Below are 23,183 nucleotides of genomic sequence, written 5' to 3'. Positions count from 1 at the left end.
ATACATACAGCCAGCTTAATGGCCCAAGTATGTATATCAGGTATTTCAGCTTTCCCGGATGAAATTTCCATCTTTGTCGGTTCTTTAAAATTTGTTCCAAAAAGTACATTTTTCTTTTCACATCACTTAACAACGATTAAATTGATATGAAGCATTAAACACTTTGGAAAGTACAACAGAAATTGTGTTGTTACAATGACAACCTCAACATGAAGAAAAAATCTGTAAGAACTCACAGCCCAGCAGAATAACTGTAATTCAGATAATGTACATAATGCCATCTCTTGCTTTAGCTCCAGCATTTAAGTAAAAGACAAAAGCATGCTCAAAACAGGATTCTGCAGCTGACTTCAGAATTCAGACTGGTGTGATGCTGACCTTCCATGACATTCTTCATACAAAACAAACTCACTCATTTGCAGCCCTACAAAAATCTGGAGATCTAAGTGAGTAACATGCGTCATTTTTTTCCTAAACAAAGACTTCCACTCCTCTTCTTTGTTTTCCTCCCCACTACATCAAGCAAGACTTTTTTCTTTTAAAATGCTACCTCTATTGCATTACAGTCCCGGTGGGAGAATGTCGAGAAGATTATTAACATTGTTAACAGTGTAACTCATTCAGATAAACTCGATTAAGATCAGGTGTGCCACGTGTGCACAGCTGAATGACGCATTTTGCTTCTAAAGTTAGTACACCTCGAAATCAGCCACGAGACATCTAGCATGCATTGCAAACTACACACAGGTTGGGATTAGGGTTGAGGTGAAACTGAATGGCAGGTGGCATGATGGAGTTAAGTGATTGACTGGTAGTAAGTCACTGTGTTCCTAACAGGAAGCACTGGGGTGATGGAAAGGGGCTTCATCACAGAACTCTGCTGGGTGAATTTGTTGTAGCTTGATTAGCAAACGCCAAGAGTGCTGCTGAAATATTTGAAGTCCTCATCGCTGGACTCCCTGCATTCCTGCCAAAGAGCTTTCAAGCTGTACAAAAATCAACACTGATAATTGTACATCTCAGAAAATTCCTGCAACTTCTACTTAGATCTGTCATTAATTAGCTACAGAGTAGCAGGGTACCCTCCTGCAGTTTTTGAAAAGATATCCTGCTGAAAAACGCGTTACCAAAATGTACTCAAAATGATTTGGCTTTAAAATGTCAACAGCAAGTAGCTAAATGGCATGATTTTCATTACCTCTGCTTCTTTTTTGATTGTGTTTACTTGGCTGATAAGTTTGCAGTAGGCTTGGAACAGAAGCAGCAACTGGAAATGCAACTTGTATAGCCTCCGACATAACTCCAGTTCCTACAAATGTAAACAATGTCATTAGATTCACAAAGTGCTGAACATCTACTGTCCAATACGAGAGACAAATGACAACTTCAGTATAGAAGGTGCAAAAAGTAAAAGTAGTTATTTGGTTACTGTTATGAAAATGCCAAAAAGATTTGCAAGCTAATGCAGCAAGAAGCTAATGAAAAGCAAATGAAAGCTTCATTCAGTTCTATATTTATAGGTAGACTCTCTCACACAGGTTAAGAGTTCAAATTTTAATAAGAAGTTACATTTCCAAATGGTAGGAAACAAAGGGATTCAAAATGCATTATAAAATGTCATGTTCCCAGACAGAATATCATAGATTGTTTACTTGATATTAATACTGCTTTGAATTCAAGACCTAATACAAAAAAGTACTGTTGTGACTGTTAAGTACACCATCTTTCATAACCACTAATATAAATAGGTAAACATAGTATATAACCTGGTCTTCAGCTTATAACTGCCTGATTGAATAAGAGGGAAAATAATTCCATTCTTGAATGTACGAATGTTTCCTTTGTGAAAGGGTAGCTCTGTTTCCATTTTAGAAAATATCACATGATATCATCTTAAAGAAATGAAACAGCAGCATTAACTTGTGCACTGTCTTGTTTTAATTTTTATGCTTCTGAAACTGTTTGAGGTGCAGGTAGTGCTAATACTGCTTTACATAAAGACATAAGAGCTAATTCTAATGGAATAATCTTCTATAAGGTTCTACTTACTACAGGATTCTGTTATCTACAGAGAACCAACAGTTCACTGGGTTAGATGATGCAGAAATGAAGCACACAGCATTTTTGTAATAGTCTATGACAGGACACCACTATGTCACAAATGGATGAGACAAATGGAGACCAGCTCGTTGACTGGCATGGTTAAATATTCGATAAATCAAGAACCATCACTTACTGCTAGAATTTCCATTTGCTAAGCAAGATGAGCAGGTCACAAAAATACAAAGAAAGAAAAAAGATCAAGAATTAGTGCAGGAAATCATTTTAATTAGGGTAAAAGATGTCCCAGGTAAAATGGAGAATGAAATACAAGTAACATGCTCCAAATATACCCTGAATGGAAAAAAAATAATTAACAGATTGAAGTTGAATTGCTGTTGTAATTATCAATATAATACAGTGACTTTATTGTCCCACATGAGTACATGAGTAACATACTTCACCTTACAACCCTGCCTGGTCTTTACATATTGTATGGTCTTAAAGGTATGCAAAATTAGAAATTCAAAAGCAGGTCTGAACATCTGTATAATCTGTAGAATGCTTCTTACTTTTCTGCTTAAGCAGAGGTAATTCTTTTTAAAATTGGAGGTGCATGTGGATTCTGAACTTTTTAAGAATTTGTGTTAGGAAATTCTTTTTGCTAAATTCAGTCCTCAGGTTTTCAACACCTCACTGTGACAGTTTTGTGATTTAATTGCTTATTTTTTTTTTTCCCCTCCCAACAATGTTTGAAAAAACAACAAATACATTCTTTAGACTAAGTAAGAAACTTCTGTGCTTTGTAAAGCACTGTGCTGATGACATTTAAACCATGTTCAATGGACGCATGTATGAAGATGGAATCAGCATCTGATTCTAACAGGCAGGAGCAATTAAGAATTACTAAGCACACATCTAATTACTAGGTGTGTAATAAATTATACACCGCATGCTTAATGGACTGTAAACATTGTGTGGTTTTGTAGTGTACTTGGTGCTATTATACACATAGCACAATTATATAAGCAAAAGCTTCCAATGCAGTGAACATCTTGAACTGCCCACTTTGAGAAGAATTATTCCAATGGAACACAGAGATTCAGATTTTGAGAAATGGCAGAGTCAGTTTATTTAAGAATTAGTCATTAAGTCCCAGTGTTCTTGTCTGCTTGGCAAGACAATCTTGATTTTCCTACCTGCCAGTCATGTATAAACAGTGTAGCTTGAGTCTAGATGCATTCTTTCAAGCTTGCATGTAAGTACCAATAGCAAAAACTCAATAATTACATTTACTTGCACATCTGCTGGTAACGCCTGAGCCAGAACAGAATTCGTCCCACTATTCCATAGCTGTATTGATCACAGAGCTTAAAATTGGTAAGAAATGGAAGCAGCCCTGCAGCCTTGTGTTTCTGCACAGGACAGTACTTAGGTCTTTTTAGCATTAACCAGTTGACTGGATAGAGTTAGCAGTTCTACACTCCACTCACTTTTTGAAAAATGATCTTCTATATCTCCATTCCATCAAGCCACTATAAGCTTCTGTGAGTAAATACGTAACTTACGTAAACTGCATATGTTTATGAAGCAAAATAACAAGATCCATCATCCTCAATGGATACTACATCTTAAAATGATTTTAACTGAAACTGCAGTGCAAGGAATACACATATACACAAAAAGTTTCCAGCCTGCTTTGTAAGCTAGAACAGAAACAACAACCAGAGCAGGTCTCCACAAACAATCATTAAGAACTGGCTGCACAGCTCCTGTTCTGAGGTTGTCTTCAAACACAGCTGAACTGGAGAGGAACAAATAAAACTGCCTTGCTCTGACTGATGCATTCTCTCCATACGAGCTAAATGAAAGTCTGTGTGTTGCTTTCCCAACATTTCTTAGTTTGTCTAGCTATATAATGGGAATAGTAATATTTACCTTCATGGTAGTGTCTAAACAGTTTCTTAGTGTACATAAAGCAACATTCCAATAATGGACTGAAATACACAGATGCTGCTTTTTAAATCAATACGTAGAACATTTAGTGTGCTGTAGTACTGTGTTACTACATAGTGCCAGTCACTACACGAAGACGTGAACCAAGCGTGAAATATACAGATGCTGTGCTTGTAGGCAAAGCAAAAAGCCTCTCACTTGGTAGTGAGTGTGTGAATAATTATATTTTGCTTTAACCACGTTAAACGTCTTTAAAATACTCAACCTCAATGTGGTAAACACATTTCAGTACTCAAAAATTCATATACATTTTGTGACTGGACTTAAAACAAATTTTATATAAAGTATATATGAGACTAAATGTAAACTAAGGAAGGAACAGTTCACGTACACAGTGGAAATTTCTGTTGCTAAACACCACATTTTCAGCAGCAAAAACATTACCAAGTATATCAAGGAATAAGAGTTCCAACTGAACTGAAGTCCTAGTCCACTTTAGGAAAAGTTATCACTCGCTTTAGCAATTAGTAATATTAAACAGAAACACTGTCATGCAAATACATACAGAATATCAAACTGATCTTAATAGGTTAATTCACCTGTTGTTATTAGATGATAGTTTGACAAAAGAGTTTCATTAAATTTTTGCCATTCTGCTATACTGTTCCATCCCACCCAAATGGTGGCTCTGAAAAGGTCATACATATTTATATAACATTAATTATATTAAATTCAGTAGAGATTTTTGGCCAGACAGTTTATCTGAGCCTACAAGCAGAATGCTAATCTTCTTCTAGAAACAGCTGTACCAGTAAGTCCACTTTTCTGCAAAGATGGTATCTAGTCTGCTTATCTACTCAGTGTTATTAAGCCTAGAACCCAGGACTGGTTGCCAGCTTTTATTAAAAAAAGCCCATTTTATTAGACCACTGCTTCATAAGAAACTGAGTTTCCAGAAGATTACATGATAACTGAAATGAAAAGCTTTTCATATGTTTCTAATCTCTCTTGCAAATATTGGAGTTTTTGTCCAACAGATCTGCTTTTAAATCTCATATCCAGAGACTTGTGAATGAGATGTACCTACCTGGGCATCTGTGTTAGTGCCATGAATGCCATCATCAGTACCAAATGTTCTTTTGCAGTCAGCTAGCCACTGAAAAATAAATACAAACAAGATTAAACATCATTTGAAGTACAGCAAACTGAAAACTGTAGTAAAATTGCTTAAGACATCTCAGTACATCTTTTACATTCTTAGACTATGTAAGAAATCGTGATATGAAATCAGTTTTTATCAGCGTTGTTTCCACTACTGATTTCTGCCATGAAGTATAGCTCTGCAGTTTTTATTGCAGTTTTTGTTGCAAATTTAATGTAGCCTCATTCTTCCAGATGGAGATAGCACACTTCAGTCTAAATACTAATATGACTGAATTTGGGTATTGTTACAGGGAGACGTAAGGGGAGGGGGCAGAAAAACGACATTCATCAAATGAGTTTGTATTTTCTCTTCACTTTCTGCACAAGGTTTACACCAGCATGATTTCTCAGCACTTCAAACCTACCAATCATGCAAACTGTAGAAAAGCAAGTCTGTTATACTTTAGCAACAGCAGTTGCTCCTGTGTAACAAGATGTATGTGCAGATTTACTGGGAGAAACAAAAAAATCCAAAATCTTCAGTAGGAGTTCAGTATCACCTCTGGTTCATATCAGCCAGAGAGATGAAGCGTTCTCACATTATACCATGCAAACAGATTCCACCCTCTTCCATAATACAGCACTGTATTTAACTCCAGTTCCTGTAGTGCATAACAAAGTTATTATTTTCAGTGGGTAATCTCTTTTTTTTAACCCTTAAAAAAGCAGGGAAATTTTAAAGTATTAATATCAAGCATTTGTGGAATCAAATACACTCTTTTTGGATTATGTGACCTGGTGATCTCATCTACGGAATGCTCAGCAGATTCCTCGGTACAGTGAAAACAGCAGCAAGCATGAGGTAATTTGGGTATTACTGAAATAGCAACGCGTCATGTTGAGATGCAGAGTGCAGATTATCTTCAGAAACGAAGAACAGGCTCTGTACATCCATGGAAGAATAATACAGCATACCGAGCGCTTTATATCGTAAGTCTCACAGGAAGTCTCTGTAACCTTTTTCTAACCTTTGTCTGATGCAAGAAAAAGAAAAATGTGATTTCCCATCTGCTCAATTTAATAAAGGTTACTTAGTGAATTAACCGGGCCTGTGTGCTTATCAAGAGGAGAAATGGAATTCTCTAAACACTGCAGTGTCAGCTTCAATTAGTGACATGGATACCGACAGACACAGCAAATCTAATTTTTCTTTTTATCTGACAGCATTCATCGGCAATAATGGAATAGGTTTGCACTGGAACAAACAGCAACAAGAACTGGAAGCCAGTAGTTGTTTTCACATGCTTTCCTTTTAGAATTTCTTTAAATCTTAAATCAGTTTGAGTAAAGGGCACGCCTAGAATTGTACGGAATACGTATAACATTATATTTTATATTACATGCGTCTGAGCCCGTGATCTCAGTCCCTAATATATAAGTGAAGGCACAAGCAGCTTCCTTGCAAGAGAACAGAACAGTAGCTCCAAAAGATTGACAAAATTAATTAATTACAATTTTTGCAAAGAATATATGTTCAAGTGTGCAGAAAGGCCTAAACTTTCTCTTTGAGAACAGCAACAGATTCTGTAATAGAATGCTCGTATGTTTACCTTACAACAATTTGCTTTTCCCTAGGTATCTCCTACAAAAATGCAAGACAGGGAAGTGTGTGATTGCCCTTGGTCACAGTATAGGTTGGTTTGCCAGATGACCCTAAAACAGACACCCCTCAAAAATCCTACAGTACAGATACCTTTTTCTGTCTTATTTCAGTGCAGTTTCAAGCAACTGCAACCTTGTTTTGAATTTGATTCACATGAATGGGAATGCTAATACTGTGCATAGCATGATAGTGACAAACAGCATCTATTTATTTGGGTAAATTTTAAGTAACAATTTTTCATTGAGGATAATGTACAGATTTTTCCGGTAGTTAATTCTAGAGGATACTAGAAGTGAATTGTGTTTATTGAAGTATTCGTTAATTTGTATTTACTTGATCAGACAATATCCTAATTAACTCAGTTTGATCATTTTCTGCATGTTTCTAAGAAAAAAGTGAGAATCTGCAACATGCTCATTATGTATTTTACTTTCAGATTATGCAGGATACGTGTAAGTATTGCTTGCAATAACAGAAAAAAAGATTTGACTTCAAGAAGTTTATTTCTGCCATTCCCTATATTCTGTTCAGTAGCATAGAGAAAACAAATGAAATTTATCCTAAATTTGATTCTTAAGTCTACTTATATTGTGCAATATGAAAATGGAGGACTGAGACCAGAAGAAATAAATCTCCTTCCTTGGTACCTCTTCATTCTCTTTATGAATTATTAAAGAAAAATAAAAGCTGTCAAGATGCTCTCAGTTATTTCACAGTTCCATTGATCCAGAGAAACCTTTTTCCTGCTCCAGTCATTCACAAATGCTGTGGCAGAAGACAGGCTGACCACAGAAATGTTACTAGACACCCTTCTGACAGCTTCACTACAGGAAAAAAAACAACACTCTTTTACTACGATGTAACAAAAAGAGACCACCAAGCCAATATCCAAAGTAAAATAATAATGCAAACAAGCTTATAATATCCAGCATGGATTTATATCTGTATGACAAGTCACAGAAGAAAACTAGTTAAAAAGAAGTTAAGCAAGTTGTTAGCCATTTGAAAGGGATACAATTTTATAAACCAAACAACACTGTATCTTATTGCTATGACAAACTGTGGACTAGATGAGGAGCATGTACAAAGTGAATCCCCAGTTTTTGGATGGTTACTACTCAAATCATATCCAACTCCCCAGCACCCCTCTACTCTGCTTCAATCTTCTTGTCTGACCCTGGGGAAAATCAGTTACTCTCTCTGTGCCCCAGTTTTGCTCTCTAAAATGAAGAATAAAATACATAGTTTTCTTACAGTACTGATGCATTGGAGATTGTCAGACATTAAGTATTATTACCAACAATAAGGTAATGTTGGTCATTAGATGAGTGCTTTGTTTCTGATTAAGACTAAATGACAAGATGTATTTTATTATATTAGACCTCATGAATTAATTTCCAAACAAATTGTTAATTGCTACACAGCAGGACAAGAAATTCAGCATCTCTTCTGCAGAAATACTGGTTTTCATCCTAAAAATAGTTTACCTGCAGTGCAGCGTGGTGTGCTTCAGCCTTGATTTTGAGGAAACCTCGTTTCCACCAAAAAATGGATGGCTATTCTAGTAACCAAATCAACTGTCAGCAAACTGCAAGGCAGGGGACATCATTTCTTAATAAACTCAGTGCAACAGAGAAAGAGGAAAACTTGTCCTCTGCCAAGATACCATAGATTGAATTCTGGTTCTGTTTCACATCACTCAAATTTGTCTGTGTGGCCAGAGCCACTGCCTGGTAGGCTGCTAGCATCAGTAATACATTCTGTCAAATGTATGTTTAACTTTCCTAAGGATCATTTTCTCTCTATAGGAAAAGCCTCATATATTTGATTTGAAATACAAAACACACTCACCTGTTCTGCAGCCTCTCTTTTGACATTATAAGTATCCAAATGTTCTTGGAGTTCTAAAACACTGAACTTCAATGTTTCCAGCAGCCCACAAGACATTAGCTGAAAGATAAAAACAGTCAGGTAGTATCCAACCATAATCTACATAGTCCAATACATTAGTAATTATGTAACATGAAATTTCAAGGCCATATTTGAAAAAACAATCAAATTAAAAACAGCTATGTACATATGAATCATGACACCTCTGAATTAATAAATTAACACAGAGCTGGATCAGCTCAGACAGTGAGCTTTCAATTCCAAAATAAGGGCAGTACCTAGTCAACAGATAAATGAAAGACTCCAAAGGGAATTCTAAATCTATCAAAAATAAGAGTAATATAGGTCCACTTCCATTAAATTATTTGGGATAGAAGATGTATCTGTGCAATAATATTTGCCAGTATATCAACACAGGTATGTATATGTGCATGAATACAGATGTACTGATATATTTGCATATACTGCTATATATGTTTATATTCCTTTACACACGGCATTATATATATAGATGCATACATATATAAATCTATATATATTTACACACTCCTGCTGTTCTAACTATGCACTGGTATAGCTCTTATTGTGGCTTCTTATCCAAAATAAATGTTGTTTTTTTGATTAATTTATACTGCTTTTCAAGTGACGTAAGTTAAACAAAGACCATTATACATGGTTCCGTTGAAATGCACTGTCCATATCATGCTTTTTTAGTTCCCATATTCCAAAGCAGGAGCAAAAGAGCAGAGATGCCCCTCAGCAACAAGGAAAAAAGCAGGTCATCTCAGTTTCCCATCTGATATCACTTAGGGAAAGGCAAAACAGGACAAGTACGTGGAGATCTATTTGCTTTTTTGTTCCTGAATGCACTCTTACACTGTGTTGCTCCACATAAAAAAAATCTATTCAGGGGTATTTCTTTCATGAATGTTTAGTTGCTTTCTGAAAACATGAACACTAATTGTAAAAAGTACGGAGTTTCACAGTTTGATTATATATCACACAAAGGATCACCTCTCTTTGGTCCTGTATGTTTTGTAAGTCACTACTAGCTTAATTCAAAGCTCTTTAATGCCAAATAAGACAAAAATGCAATAATTCCTCTTTCTTTATCATGATACTGAAAATTTTTGTACAGTTAACAGATTATCTCCCAAATACCTGAAAAATCTTAGTTTGCATTCTCATGTCTTATATGAAAGCCATTCCACCCATCTCTTACTCCCTGTTGCTTCTCTTGGAACAATTTCCAGTTCGACTGTATATACTTTGAGAGCAGTGGACCAGAACTACCCACAAAGTTCACAACGTAGGTCTACTGAGTATATGTATGTTAGCTTAACGATGCATTCAGATTTTGCTATCTCTTTTCATAATTATTCGAGCAGTTTTGTTTATTTTTTTTACTGCCCCTAAGCACTGAGTCAATTTTTCATATCAATATTTATTATAACCCAAGATTTCAACTTGCACAACAATAAACAATTCAAACCCTTCATTATACACTTCTTGCTTTAGTTTTTTTCATGCATGATAGACTAAATACATAGACAATAAATAATTTTAAAAACCAAAATAGTAAGCGGCCTTCCTTTTTCTTCAGGTCTTTATCCAGAGACTACAGAATAAATATGAATAAGTGAGGAAGTTACAGGACAGCAAGGGAGTCTAAGTGATATCTGATAAGTTCACTCCCTGTTAAAATTTGAGGGCTTTTTTTATTATTATTTTTTTAAATTTTTTTTTTTTTTGAGAAGATGCATTTCATCCTTGTGTTTTCAAATGTTTATGATTTATGGCGGTCACCTCACATTTTAATTCCTTTTTATTTCATTTGTAATAAAGCTTTTTTTAAGCATCTCGTAATTATTCAGGTAATATTTCAATTAGTGACACGAGCACAATCTTTGAAAAGGCAAAAATTAACACTTTTTTTTTTTTGAAACTAGCACTGCTGTTTTCCAAGTGTTTAATCATCATTTTGTATCTCACATAAAAATGTGTACGTAAACTTCTATTTCAGCATTAAATTTAAAAGATTTTTACCGTTTCTGCATCCACAAAGACTGTTGGGCATTCTGAACATAACATCATCACTTCCAGTGAACTCTTAAATTTCTTTCCAATGCGCTGTAGACTTTCTCCAAGAAAGCTGACTGAATCATTTGTTATAGCTACAAACTTTCTTTGAATGGTCTAAAAAGTAAATCAGAAAAAGAATGTATTTCAAAATCCCTCCTGGTGTTTTAGTTTAAAAATTTCAGGGCAAATTTCCATTGTGACAGCATAGATTTTTTTATTAAATTACAAAGTAATTCGTAATTCGTGTGTTTATTTAAAACTATCTCCAGAAAGATAAGAAATAATTAAGTAAAAGAAAACAGCATGCAACTATGAAGATGATACTTCCTTTCATATCTGGATCTTTACCATTAGGATATCCAAACGACTGTGCCATACAGATTCCACTCATTTTCAATTGTTTGTGTTACAGAAAATTACACACAGAATTTTAAGAGTCAGGATAAGCATGTACAGTATTACTTGTGTCCAGAACTGCCACCTGCAGGATTTGTCACCTTCAAAAATCTGTCCTACATATATTATTACACAGACTATACCTTGGAGTAATCTGATACTTTGCCATATACTATTTCATAAATTCTAGACAGTTACATGTACAATAAAACTATACGAGGGTAAGATTTATAGCTGCAAAATTGAACACAGAAGTCACGAAGGAAAGGTCCAGACAAACAAGGTCTCCAAGGTCTCATCTAAGTCTTTTAACTCTTCTCCGTGTCCAGTAACAACTTCTCAGGAAAGTGTCTTTACCCAGACTTGAGCCCAGGGCAGCTACTGCCTATTCTCCCAGGGAATTTGCTGTTCCAGCTTACTGAAGGCTACCACTGAAATCTTTCAAGGCTTTCTTTTCCTTCTAGTGCCTTCTTTAATGAGCGTAGGAGAGTATCAATTGCTATCTGTGTAACACTCCCTTTTAGCCACTTTCAAAAAATGTATTACACAGATAAACTAAAGCTCTGATGTCTTCTAAAGCAAGAGAACAATAATCTAAATCAAATAACAGCAATTTTTCATAGCAAATTGCATATTTCTACTAAAAAGTGAAGATGGGCATGGATGCACAAATAAGTTATTCTGTGAATGAGGTAGGGTATGAATTCTTCACAATTGCTTTGTGGTACTAACCTTAAACCTGCCCCCCCCAGGATAAGAGAGTATTGTGGTAGCATGGTAGAAAAAATAAATAAATGATCCTTTCACTGAGAAGCTTATTACAGCATACTAAACAGCAGGCAAAATTAGCTTTGGAGAAATAAGAAAGGGTTGGAGTCAGAAGGTCTTGGTTTGTAATACTGTATCTGCTATTAGCTCACTTGGAACATTGCCTATAAATAAAATGGAATAATTATACTCCTCCTATCCCATAAGAAGTTGCCAAGAATAATATGTGTCTACATGGTACTGCTTAGAAAACACGCAAAACACATTCCCTAAATACAGGGAGGAAGCAGTTAGAAAAATTAGGCCACAGGCATATCGTGTTGGATGCCACATCTGTGAGGCAAACGTAACTTCAGAAACATCCAGCTTTAACAGATCTCCTGGTGCTTCAATTTAAAAAAAAAAACAACACAATTTCTCACAAGACAGATGAAAGATAATTTCATTAGTGTTTTTCATGCTGCGAACCCATCATAATGAAATCCATAGAAATCCCAGGAGGAAATCATTAATTCTGTAATCAGCACAGAGCTTGGGTGATGTTCAGGAAAAAAAAATAAAAAAGAAAGAAACACAACTTGAACTAAAAGCTTACAAGAAATACTAAATAGCTTCCCCCTCCCCGCCCCTTCCACTGAGCAGGATCTCTCTCTCAGAGACAGTGGATGCAGATATCCCATGGAAAAGCAGTGAGTGAACATACACACAGTTTTGTTTTGTGTTATGGGGTTCTTTTGGTCTTGCTTTTCATTTGCTTTCTAAGGCTTTTTGCTACCACAATCCTACAGCTATGTAGGGAAAGAATAATTTTAAAAGCAGAAGGAATGGATTTCAGACAAACAGCCACGCAGTGGCCATTCACTGACCTGAAACAATCTTGAGAAGACATGAAATGTATACACAGCACATGAACCATCTGTATCAGATAGCATTTGATTGACATGGCAACGCCAGGCTTCCTCTTCATCATCATATGCCACTGGCTGGAAAGCTGCCAATATGGCAGAAAGAAATGGTGAAGGAGGTGGGGAGGTTTGTACTTCTGGGAAGCCATCCTGTTCTTCTTCATCTTGGCTGTGAACAACAGACAAAAGAAGTTAACCCCTAAGTAATTTTCAGGGAAAAATCTTTGATTTTGGTAATAAAACAATTAAGGATTGTCTTTTAAAAAATAATTTATTCATCAGTTAAGCTTACTATGAACCAATTAAAAAAAAAAAAGTAACAAACCTCAAAATTTTTTCTACTACCATATTAAAAAGTTGCTCATAACCTCAAATATCTCCTAAGTTTACTAAACCATGCTGTTTCTCTGCACATCTACAAACTGTTATCTGTAGGTTATAAATAGTTCTATACAGAACTATAAATAAACACACATCACTCAGAAATTGACTTTTCTTTCATGCCCCCTGTAACTGAATTAACATTAAATTCTTCCAGTTTTTATTCATCTAAACATACAGCATTTATAACAAATTCTAGCTTTCAATAGAAGGAAGGCTCATCTGGCAGTTTAATAATAATCTTAAAACCATCTTAAGTAGTACCAGTGAGATAGATGGGAAGATGGAGATGGGAGCACTTCCATTTTTATGAGCAATCAATTTAATAGGCTTTTGTCTGAAGAGCATTCTGCAGTCATATTTTCCATTAGGCACTAGACGGCCGATAAAAATATCAAACTATCAATTAATCAATGTTGCTAATTACAACCATTTAGTTGTGTTTATTACTTGTAATACAGAAAATTTTAACCTTTCTTTTATTCAAGAATTCTCATCTTTTCATGCATGTTGCTCTCCCTGTAGCAAAAAATACCTGCTTCACTCTCCAGAGAGAAAAATTTCTCTGATCAGAACCATCTGAGAGAATTACTGAACTTATTTGCTAAATAGGCATAAACCATTATTTCAGATATGAAAACATCATTTTACCTGCCTGTACTGTGGGATTAACAAAAGAAACTACATCATAAGAAAGACTGCACTGGTTCATGTATTGATGTAATTCCTTTTAGTTAGAACCGATATTAATCTGACCTAGACAAACCAGAGAAGTCAGCTTCTTCTTCTTCACATCTCTCATCCAGTTCTTTCAAAGCAAGAGTGACATCTTCTTCACAGACAGATTCACAATAGCTCTCTGGAGCTGCAGGCTCTGCCAGTTCTGGGGTCTCTTCCAACTCAAGAGGTTCATGACAGACCAGACAGTCTTGTTGTTCTTGTAGTAGATATGACCCAGTGTCTTCACTGGCAGTGCTGACCTGTTCATCCCTTACTGCTGAACTGCCTTCCTGTGAATCAAACATACTTTTATGACTTTTTTTGTCAAAGCTTATGCAATCTTATCAGCTTTTTATTATGGTAAAGTAACAGATTGATTTTAAAAATAATAAAAAAAAGCATTTACACAGGTTCATTTATACTTGAAACATTCAGCTCTCTGTATTATTCAGTTTTACTTGAGCAGAGACTGGCAGTCTTTTTAACTCTTATGGCATGGTTAAGGTAACTTCAAAGGTTTAACTCCGAATCTCTGAGTGAAGATTTTTGACCGCTGGCTTGTACAAAGAGCTGATCATTAATCTCAGGTAGGAATTATTAGACTGACCCTTACTTCCATCTCTCTTCTTCTATTAGCATCATTAAAATCACTATATTGAATTTAGTTGATTTATGATTAACTCATTTGAAAGCTTTTACTTGATTTTTCTGTGGAATAAAAATAGTATCATCCTGCTAGTGCTTTTTCCTAGAGGCAGTAATTATCACATATCATTAATATTTGTGACATTATGTGCTGTTTTATCTCTACTTGGCAGCCCAGAACCAGTCAACAAACTTTTGGGCAGCCTCTAAGCATGCTCATCATTTCACAGCTTTCATCATCCTAAACAAATCTTGGACAAATAAGTAACTACAGACATACTTCAGACCATTCAACTTCAAACAGAACTACATAATTTTCCTTCATGGTGGTCCTAATGTTATCTCACCTTAACTGTGGTATTTCTACATGTGACACTGCTGCCCTTTGGCACAGCTAGTGACCTCGTTTCTAATGCCTCATTTCTTTTTTACAGTTTGAATCTTGAGCTTTATGGCACAAAACAGCCATTTTGTCATACCATGCAGCACATGGGAACACCAGGCATTTTTACAACAGCACAGCAAAACAACTTGGATTGAAGAAGTGGTCAATTTTTGTTACAGACATTAACATATTACTGAAAGTCAGTGGGTGATATACTTAAAGTTTCTCAACTGCACAGAACCTAAGGAAAATTACTTCATATAAATAATTCTTCTATAAATCCACAATGTAGGTGAATAAAGTAGAGTATCATTGTAGTAAGAAAATTACACCTACTTTGTCTTGCAAAGCTTATTGTTCAAAATTGAAATGTTCTTCTAAGCTAAACCATAAATTACAAACTGGTACGTGAAATGCTTTGTCCTTTTTGCAGATATATAATTACTGGGAACTCATCAAAGACATTTAAACAAATTATTTACTTAACTCTTTAGCATCCCTGTAAAGAGAAACAAGGAACTCACCTGCATCTACTCAGCACAAACACACTTTCTCACTCTGAAATCATCTGCCTAAAGACATCTCTCTCTAGACAGATACCTAATACTTATTGTGAGGTAAATTTGAATATTTGAACTGTGTCTGATGAAAATGTATACATTTGACTGAATTCCATATTCTAGCAAGCATAAAATAAGCTTGGATCACATCACATTTAGAAATTACATTTATATGCGATTGCAGTCTATATTTTTCCCTTAAGCACAGCACCAGTTTTGCCATCAATCTGTATGTACAGCTGAGCCCCTTCCCAAAAAGAGCTTCACACAGAAGCCAACCACTTATTATGGTCTAAACTTCTTCATCAAATACTATCAGCCATATACGGTCCAAGAACAAACTCAAAATACCACATGAAGTTTTTATTTCCTCTTGGGGAATCTAGCACCTTTAAAATGTGAGACTTAAAATTTTAGAAGACATCTAAAAAAATACAGTTATTTTAATTGAAACTTCAAGGAAAGGACTGACTTGAAAAGTTCATTGTGAAGGTCTACAAACAAAGAGTATTGGCAAAAAAAACCCAAATTTATACAATGCCATACATGAAGCACAATGCTACCACATTCAGTTTTAACACTAATTAATAGAAATAGGGACTATATTAACTAACTATGCACTCTGATGTAAATACATAGTGTTACTTTTACATGGGAAAGTGCAATAAAGCCTTAAATTACAGACCTGTATCTTGATTGATATATGTACATTTCCGCATCAAGGGATATCTCTCTCAGATAATTTATTTATGAAATAAATGAAATAAACTGACTTTTAACTTCACTGGCAGTGCATTCTTTTCATTTACAGATGAAGAAAAATCTCATTCGCTTATCAGCTGTTGTTTCTGATAAGCACTCTTTGCTAGATGGTGGTTAGTCATGAAATTACTTTTTAGCCCCACGTAAATGTACTCATTACTTTTAATGTTTTCAATATTTTTACTGAAACGTTGCAACTTATTTCCATGATTACTTTCGTATGACTTATGAGAAGTGTAGTGATCTCATAAAGGGAGCTGTAAAAGAACAAGTCCAAATATAAAGGCAGTCTTAGAAACAAATAAGAAAACGCAAAAATGAATTACAGCTTAGAATGCACCATGGGCAAACAACAAGGAAAAGTTCTATTGCAGTGAATGTGATTCTAAAAAAATCCAGCTTTAATGTCACTTCCTTTCCTAAAGGAATTATTTCAAATCTTAAAATAACACACATCTGTCCTATATTAGAAAAAAAGAATCATCCAGATTAAGAGTTCTTCATCGTTCAAAACTCCACTGGAAGAAAACTGCAGAGGTAGAAACACTAACAGCATAATAGCCTGATTGGCAATCTGAGCATAGGCACTCTAAAAATTTGAGACAACTTATCACAATTTATCAACTACAATGTAAGCAAGCGCTTTCATAAATAAATAAATAAATAAATAAAACGAAGAAAAATGCCTTGTTAATCACAGTGGCAAAATTTGAAAAAAGTGGGAAAAAGCTGCTTTACAGAAGTCCAGTGTTACACATTCAGAAGGTGAGGGTTTTACCACAGGACTGCAGTCACTCACACTTCCCCTGTTAAATTCTAAATATATCCTCTGTTGTTTCAGTTACTTTAATTAAACTACATGGTGGTTCACCTGTTAAAAAGAGTATTTTCTAGGTAGCAAATATGTATAGTATACAGCTTTTGTTCAGAAACCATAGAAATTATGTCTAAATCAAGTTAGCTGAAGACTCAATAAATATCAGCTGTCCACTGGTTATTTAAAGGTATGGAGGAATAGCTTAATTTTCTGAAAAACTTGTAGAAGACGTATTCTCTGTTAAAGTCAAACAAAAATAAGATTGTCAGTCTCATTGCTGATTTTAACTGAAGTGATACAGAGTCTACCTAAAACAAGCCACTTCAAATTCAGAAAAAAACCAGAGTTTTTATCTATAACTGCTAAATACCATAGGAGCTGTAACACAGGAGTTTTATTTTATGAGTTTCGCTATTTTAAATTATTTAAAAGATTTTAAAAACCAAAAAAACTGAAGTACTCACAGATTTGCAGGCAGCCATTAGCTTGAAATCTGTCTCACTCCACAAAGGCCTTTCCAAAAAAGTACACCACTAGCATCTGTGGTCCTTTTTAAAGGATTATTTAATTGAACCAACTGCTAACACAGCTGGCCTGAGGTTTTATTCCCACATAGCACCAATCACATTAACCCAAAGAAAGCAAACAAAGGAAATAAAGTATTTGAAAGAAAATTTTGCTCAAGAAGGATTTCAACCATATCAAGGAAAAGCGTCTTAAATATTAGCCTATTTTCATTCGGCACCATGAAATGTTCATTATCAGCCCTTCCAGAATATTTTTAACCTGTGGTAAGATCCCTGAGTGCATCACATGTACTTTTCTTTCTGAGGGAACCTTTTATAAAAACATTCCAACAGGTTAGAAATATTAAAAGCAAATCAAACAACCAGTGTAACAGATGAAAAAAGAGAGCAAAAGTTGCTACTGAATACTAGAAGGAGCCCAGATCAGCCATGCACCAGCCCATATTTCTCCCCACCTCAGGCAGCTGGTTGCTAGAGTTATCTAGAGACGCCTCCAAACTTGGGGTCTCAGTTCTGATTTGAAGCACCTCTTCTGTTCCCACACTGCTAGTGGAATCTTGAGACTGAAGTGATAAGCCAGCATGATCTGATATTGTTTCATCTATGGCAGAATCACTGTTTAACTGAAAGAGAAAAGAAAAAAAGTGAAATTCTTCAGTGTACCAAACAGAAAAAAACACATTAGTTTTAAAATAATCTGTTTCAGAGTGATTAATTAGCTGTTTGAATTTTTCACAAAATTAACAGCTCTACACAATAAATAAATAAATAAATAAATAAATAAATAAATAAATCGCATCACACACATTTTTGTAACATGTAACTTCAAAGATAAGTTGGCAGTTATCCTTGGGATCCCGAAAATAATTTCCTTTCTTCCTCTGAAAGGTTTCTGGTAGGAGGAAAAATGCTATGCAAAGCACTGACTAGTAGATCTCTTTGTTATAGGAAATGTGAATACAAACTTTGCCTCGAGTCTGAAAAGGGGAATGCTATCTCTGCTGCTCCCTCTCCCCTGAGACCTCTTTTTTCTTAATTAATTAATGTGATGTAGAGAGACTTCTGAATCACCTACAAATGATTTTACGCAAGCTTCAAAAGGCACAATCACATTAGTAATTTCAATAGTTAAACACAACTGAGGCTCCTCTGGGATCACTTACTGCTCTTGTTTTCATTTAATATTTTGAATTTCTTCGCAGCTAGGAATCCACAAACACTTTGCAAGTAATGTATGTGATTTTACACTTACATTTGAACAACAATAGTAAATATAAAGGCATTTAAAACATTAAAGTTATTTGAGAACAATAAATCTATTTTGTACCACTAGCAAAGTAACTCTCATCAGGAAGTTACTGTGACAGAGTAGCAAAGACAGTTCAGTTTTATTCAAGGCATTTGTTTCTCTGGATGAGAAGCGTGAGCCATACTTAGCAATTAAAAATGCACGCAAAAGCTTAAGTTCTCAGATACTTTTCACCAAAAAATAACTAACCATCTGTGAGCGAGACAGTATCTGACTTGCAGTCAGTGCTGCTTCTTCTTCTGAAGACTCATCAGTATCTTCCTGGTTGGTCAGATTCAAGCTGGGTGTGCTACCAGAGTACTGACATTCTTGAAGAGATGGTGTGTCTCCTTTGTCAATACTGTCAAGAGAGCGCCTACGAACACCCCAGTTGAAGTTGTCCATGCTTTCACCCTGTAATAAAAAAGTTTGCACACGTACATATATGAATGTTAACATATTAAAACTAATATACAAATGCAACATAGACAACACAAGTATCAAATGCATTATGAACAGAGTTTCAATCAGCCCTTTAATTTTATTGGAAGTTTAAACACCTTGCTAAAAGATGTTCGCAGAGAAATTAAAATAAATGGTACAAGAAGCAGAATTCTTTTGATTATCTTCTTGGGAAGTAGCTCAATCTATAATCTATACTATATCGGTATCCATTTTATGTATCTGACTAGAAAGTACAAACACACCACAGACAACAACAGATGAACAAGCCAGGGCACCAGGCTGCAACTTACCTGCAGCTCCTGGTTAGCAAAAAGGAAAACACATATAATTAGAAAGAACGAGGACGAACACTTAAAGATACTCTAGAACCAGGGAAAAATGTTTTATTACATAAGATTTGCAAACAGTAAAAGACTGATTCAAGCTCTGGAAAAAAGCTTTAGTCAAAAAGCTAGCACTTAAAATAATTTATCTTTCTAATGGGAGACTGATTAAAAATAAACTGATGACAAAACACCAAAACCAGCATGCTTATGATACATTTGCTCTAGCATAACATGTAAAGCAACAAACATTAGATGAAGTCTTTTCACTAACACACATGAATCTGAAATGACCACATTCAACTGACAAAGCATCATCAACATTCATTATATTCAAGCTGCAGAAAAATGGATGTCTTCATTAATTATTTCACCAGATACTCTACATCAATTTTATGAAAAGTACCCTAAACATCAACAGCCAAATCCTTCCTCTTTTCATATTTATAAGCTGGGACACACTTAGATTGTAAACGTCCAAACTACTAAATGAAATCCAGATCTTAAAACACTATATTTTTTAAAAATTCAGAAGTACAATAATCATCTTTGATTTTCTCAAGCATTCTGTCAACCTTCAACAATACAACCAATAATATGGAAAACCTGATCAGTTCACTTTGTCAGCCTACAGTTAGTAAAATACTGTACCCAGCCCCAAGTGCGCAAATATGGGGTTTCCAAAATTGTTCTGAGAGGGTGTCTTTTATCATGACAAAAGATCAATATACTATGAGTATCCACAGCGAAGTAAGCATTTTCTAGCCACTTTCTCTCAGCTGTTTTGCTCCACAAAAGATACAAAAAATTACGTCAAAGCAAAACAATCTCAACACCAATAAAGTACTACTTCCGTGGGGAGAAGCACTTAAGTTTCATGAGCAAAGAACATTCTGTTTTTTTCAGTAAAAAACTGGGCATCTCTTGTATCAAGCGCATAACTTGTATGCAAGCTTATATGCTTTTTTTTCTTTTTCTTTTTTTTTTTAAACAATAGCATTAAATGTTGCTTACAGGCATGTAATCAGAAAGTTAAAGATTGGCGTAGTTTGGCAAACTTTCAATTTCTGGCATCCTACCTGTAAAGCCCCATCTACTACTGAGCCTTAATGATTTTAATTTATTTAACTAGCATTCAATGTACGAGACTGCATCTCTATAGAGTGTGGTCACACACATGTAATACATATCATAATGAGTCTACGTGTCTCCTAGAAGATGCAAATAATGGCTTGAAATGAAGCAATCAGTAAGTTTAAGAAAGTGAGATAAAACTAAAGTATAAAGGGAAAAAGCCCAAGATTTTTTTAAAGAACTGGATAAAATCAGGAGAAAGAGAACAATTTTAGGATTTATACAGACTGATATCTTGGTAGTCTGTTGACTCCTGACCTGCAGGAGTCATCAATACTAATTCACTACTTTGTATAGACAGTAACAAAAGTACTGGAAGAAACTACAAAGCATTCAATTTATTCTCTACTTCTCCCCAGTCCTTTCAGCCATACTTCTAAAATTCATCAAATTCTGGTCTCTTATACTTATCCCCAAATAAATCACACTTGTTAAAGGAATTGTTACTATTTCCAAAAATTCAATTTTGTTTTTATCTCTCCTCTTTTTTTTTTTTTGACAGGGAGAAGTAGAAGAAAGGTAACTGCAATAAACCAGTGGAAGTTGTAATGCAAGCAATTATGATGTCTGAAGCAATCATATATAATTAGTATATCGTACAATTTACAACTTTGAAAGTTGTTCTTTATCTTTGCAAAATGCAGAAATGTATCAGGAACAAAGATTATATTTTCTTAGTATACTGCTTCAGAGGTTTCTACTGCATAGTGCTACTGCTACAGAAGTTTTCTATTGCACTGCAACCAGGTGTTCATCTTGTCACTGGCTGTCACATCACCTCTCTCTTTCAGATTGAGTCACTTCACCTCTCCCTTGACAAAGAGCCCCTTCCCCCACAGTATGCAACAACATAACACCGCAAAGTTTAAGATACAAATTTCTTTACTGTGCAAGTTAAATTCAATCACATTATAAACTCTTCCCAATTGAATTAGGTAAAAGAGCTGCCAATTCCTTAGACTTGCACCAACAAAGCTGAATTTTTAGAACATTCTCAAAAGGAAACATACAGAAGAAATCCCAAGGTCTCACCTCTGCATCTTCCAATTCAACATCTAAAAAGTCAAAGTCTTTAAAAACTCCAAACTGTTGTTCACTGGTATTGTCTTCTACAGCCACTTCCTCCTCTTGAATCACTTCTTCTGTTGTTGATATAAGACTGGTTTGTTGATCTCCAACTTCCAAGTCTTCATTAGAGGAAAACACAACCTGAAGATATGGGTAAGAATAGAAATAAAACCTTTCAACTTCTGTAGCGCCAGTAGTGATCCATCCTGTTTCACAGTTTAATAGCAATAGCAGTATTAAGAGTGCCAGTGCAATCATTGTACTGTGGCACGTGCAACATGGAATTTGTTTCAAGACTAGCTGGACTTCCAACTGCATCTTTAAAGCAAGTATATTATTCTCTCATTATTGCGAGAGCTGTGAAAGTCCGGACCTCTTGAAGAATAACAGAAATTCATTGTTTATGATTCGATTTCTATTCTCTTTGCTTTTTATATTTTAATCTTCTATTGGATTTGTGAATTACTGATCTGAAAACCAGTTTCTAAAACCTTTCTTCATACTTTCACCAGTATCTGAAAACCCAACAGCATTCTCATTTATGGAGCTTTAAAAGCAAAATAGAACACCACCACTACTTACTGAAGGATTCTTGGGAAGACCAGATTCTGGACCACACAGAGAAAGCACATTCATGAGCTTCTCCCTGGTTCTTCTCTGAAAAAATATACCAAATAATAATAATCACATAGCAAGGCATCTACCAGAAGTCCAAGTAAAAAAGTAAACGTCTGCATTTTTAACTAGTCATCTTACATGCTGACATCCTCCAGAAAGAGAAAGAATCTTATTCTCTTAACTTGTACTGGCTTTCACTCTGTATTAGTTTATTGCTTTGCCAATACATAATGCAATTTCAAACTACATTTGAACAAATATTTTTATTACACATTCACAAACACTGTATATTGCATGCATAACATGCTTGAGACACAATGTACCTGAGATAGCTGTGGTCTCTTCCAGCTGACAGGAACTAACGCATTTGAATTGGAGCCTGATGAAGTTGAAGAAGTGCTCCGGGTGACAGCAATGACTTTTGGCTTCCCATTTCTACCAGCAGCACTGTGTTGATCACCGTATTTATTCCCAATAATTGGTGTCTACCAAAGACAACATGTGCTTTCTTAAAATTCAAATCTATATTAACAGAGACTACACGTTTGATTTTAGAAATTAGTCTTACATTACCGAGGGCCTTTTTCTTTGTAGCTGTTTTTATTCTAGAATTCTACAAAGTTTGAGCCTAATCCATTGAGCACCTA

General features: G+C 35.1%; 1 protein-coding gene across 1 annotated transcript in view; it reads right to left on the bottom strand.

The window, feature by feature from the left end:
- Positions 1 to 23,183, bottom strand: part of LOC100544335 (protein furry homolog-like) — a gene marked incomplete at its 5' end in the record, with an annotated part of 41,638 nt that overhangs the window by 2,803 nt on the left and 15,652 nt on the right. Inside the window, 11 exons of the mRNA XM_010710212.3 lie at positions 1,199 to 1,309; positions 5,084 to 5,152; positions 8,654 to 8,752; positions 10,739 to 10,888; positions 12,805 to 13,012; positions 13,981 to 14,234; positions 18,096 to 18,263; positions 19,139 to 19,342; positions 21,883 to 22,059; positions 22,501 to 22,575; positions 22,860 to 23,021. Coding sequence (XP_010708514.2) covers positions 1,199 to 1,309; positions 5,084 to 5,152; positions 8,654 to 8,752; positions 10,739 to 10,888; positions 12,805 to 13,012; positions 13,981 to 14,234; positions 18,096 to 18,263; positions 19,139 to 19,342; positions 21,883 to 22,059; positions 22,501 to 22,575; positions 22,860 to 23,021 — 1,677 coding nt within the window. The remainder of the gene's footprint in view (positions 1 to 1,198; positions 1,310 to 5,083; positions 5,153 to 8,653; positions 8,753 to 10,738; positions 10,889 to 12,804; positions 13,013 to 13,980; positions 14,235 to 18,095; positions 18,264 to 19,138; positions 19,343 to 21,882; positions 22,060 to 22,500; positions 22,576 to 22,859; positions 23,022 to 23,183) is intronic.

This window comes from Meleagris gallopavo, chromosome 4, assembly GCF_000146605.3.
Source record: "Meleagris gallopavo isolate NT-WF06-2002-E0010 breed Aviagen turkey brand Nicholas breeding stock chromosome 4, Turkey_5.1, whole genome shotgun sequence".
NCBI classification, from domain to species: Eukaryota; Metazoa; Chordata; class Aves; order Galliformes; family Phasianidae; genus Meleagris; species Meleagris gallopavo.
Note: the sequence above shows the minus strand (reverse complement) of the source record. Positions and strands in the feature narration are given on the sequence as shown.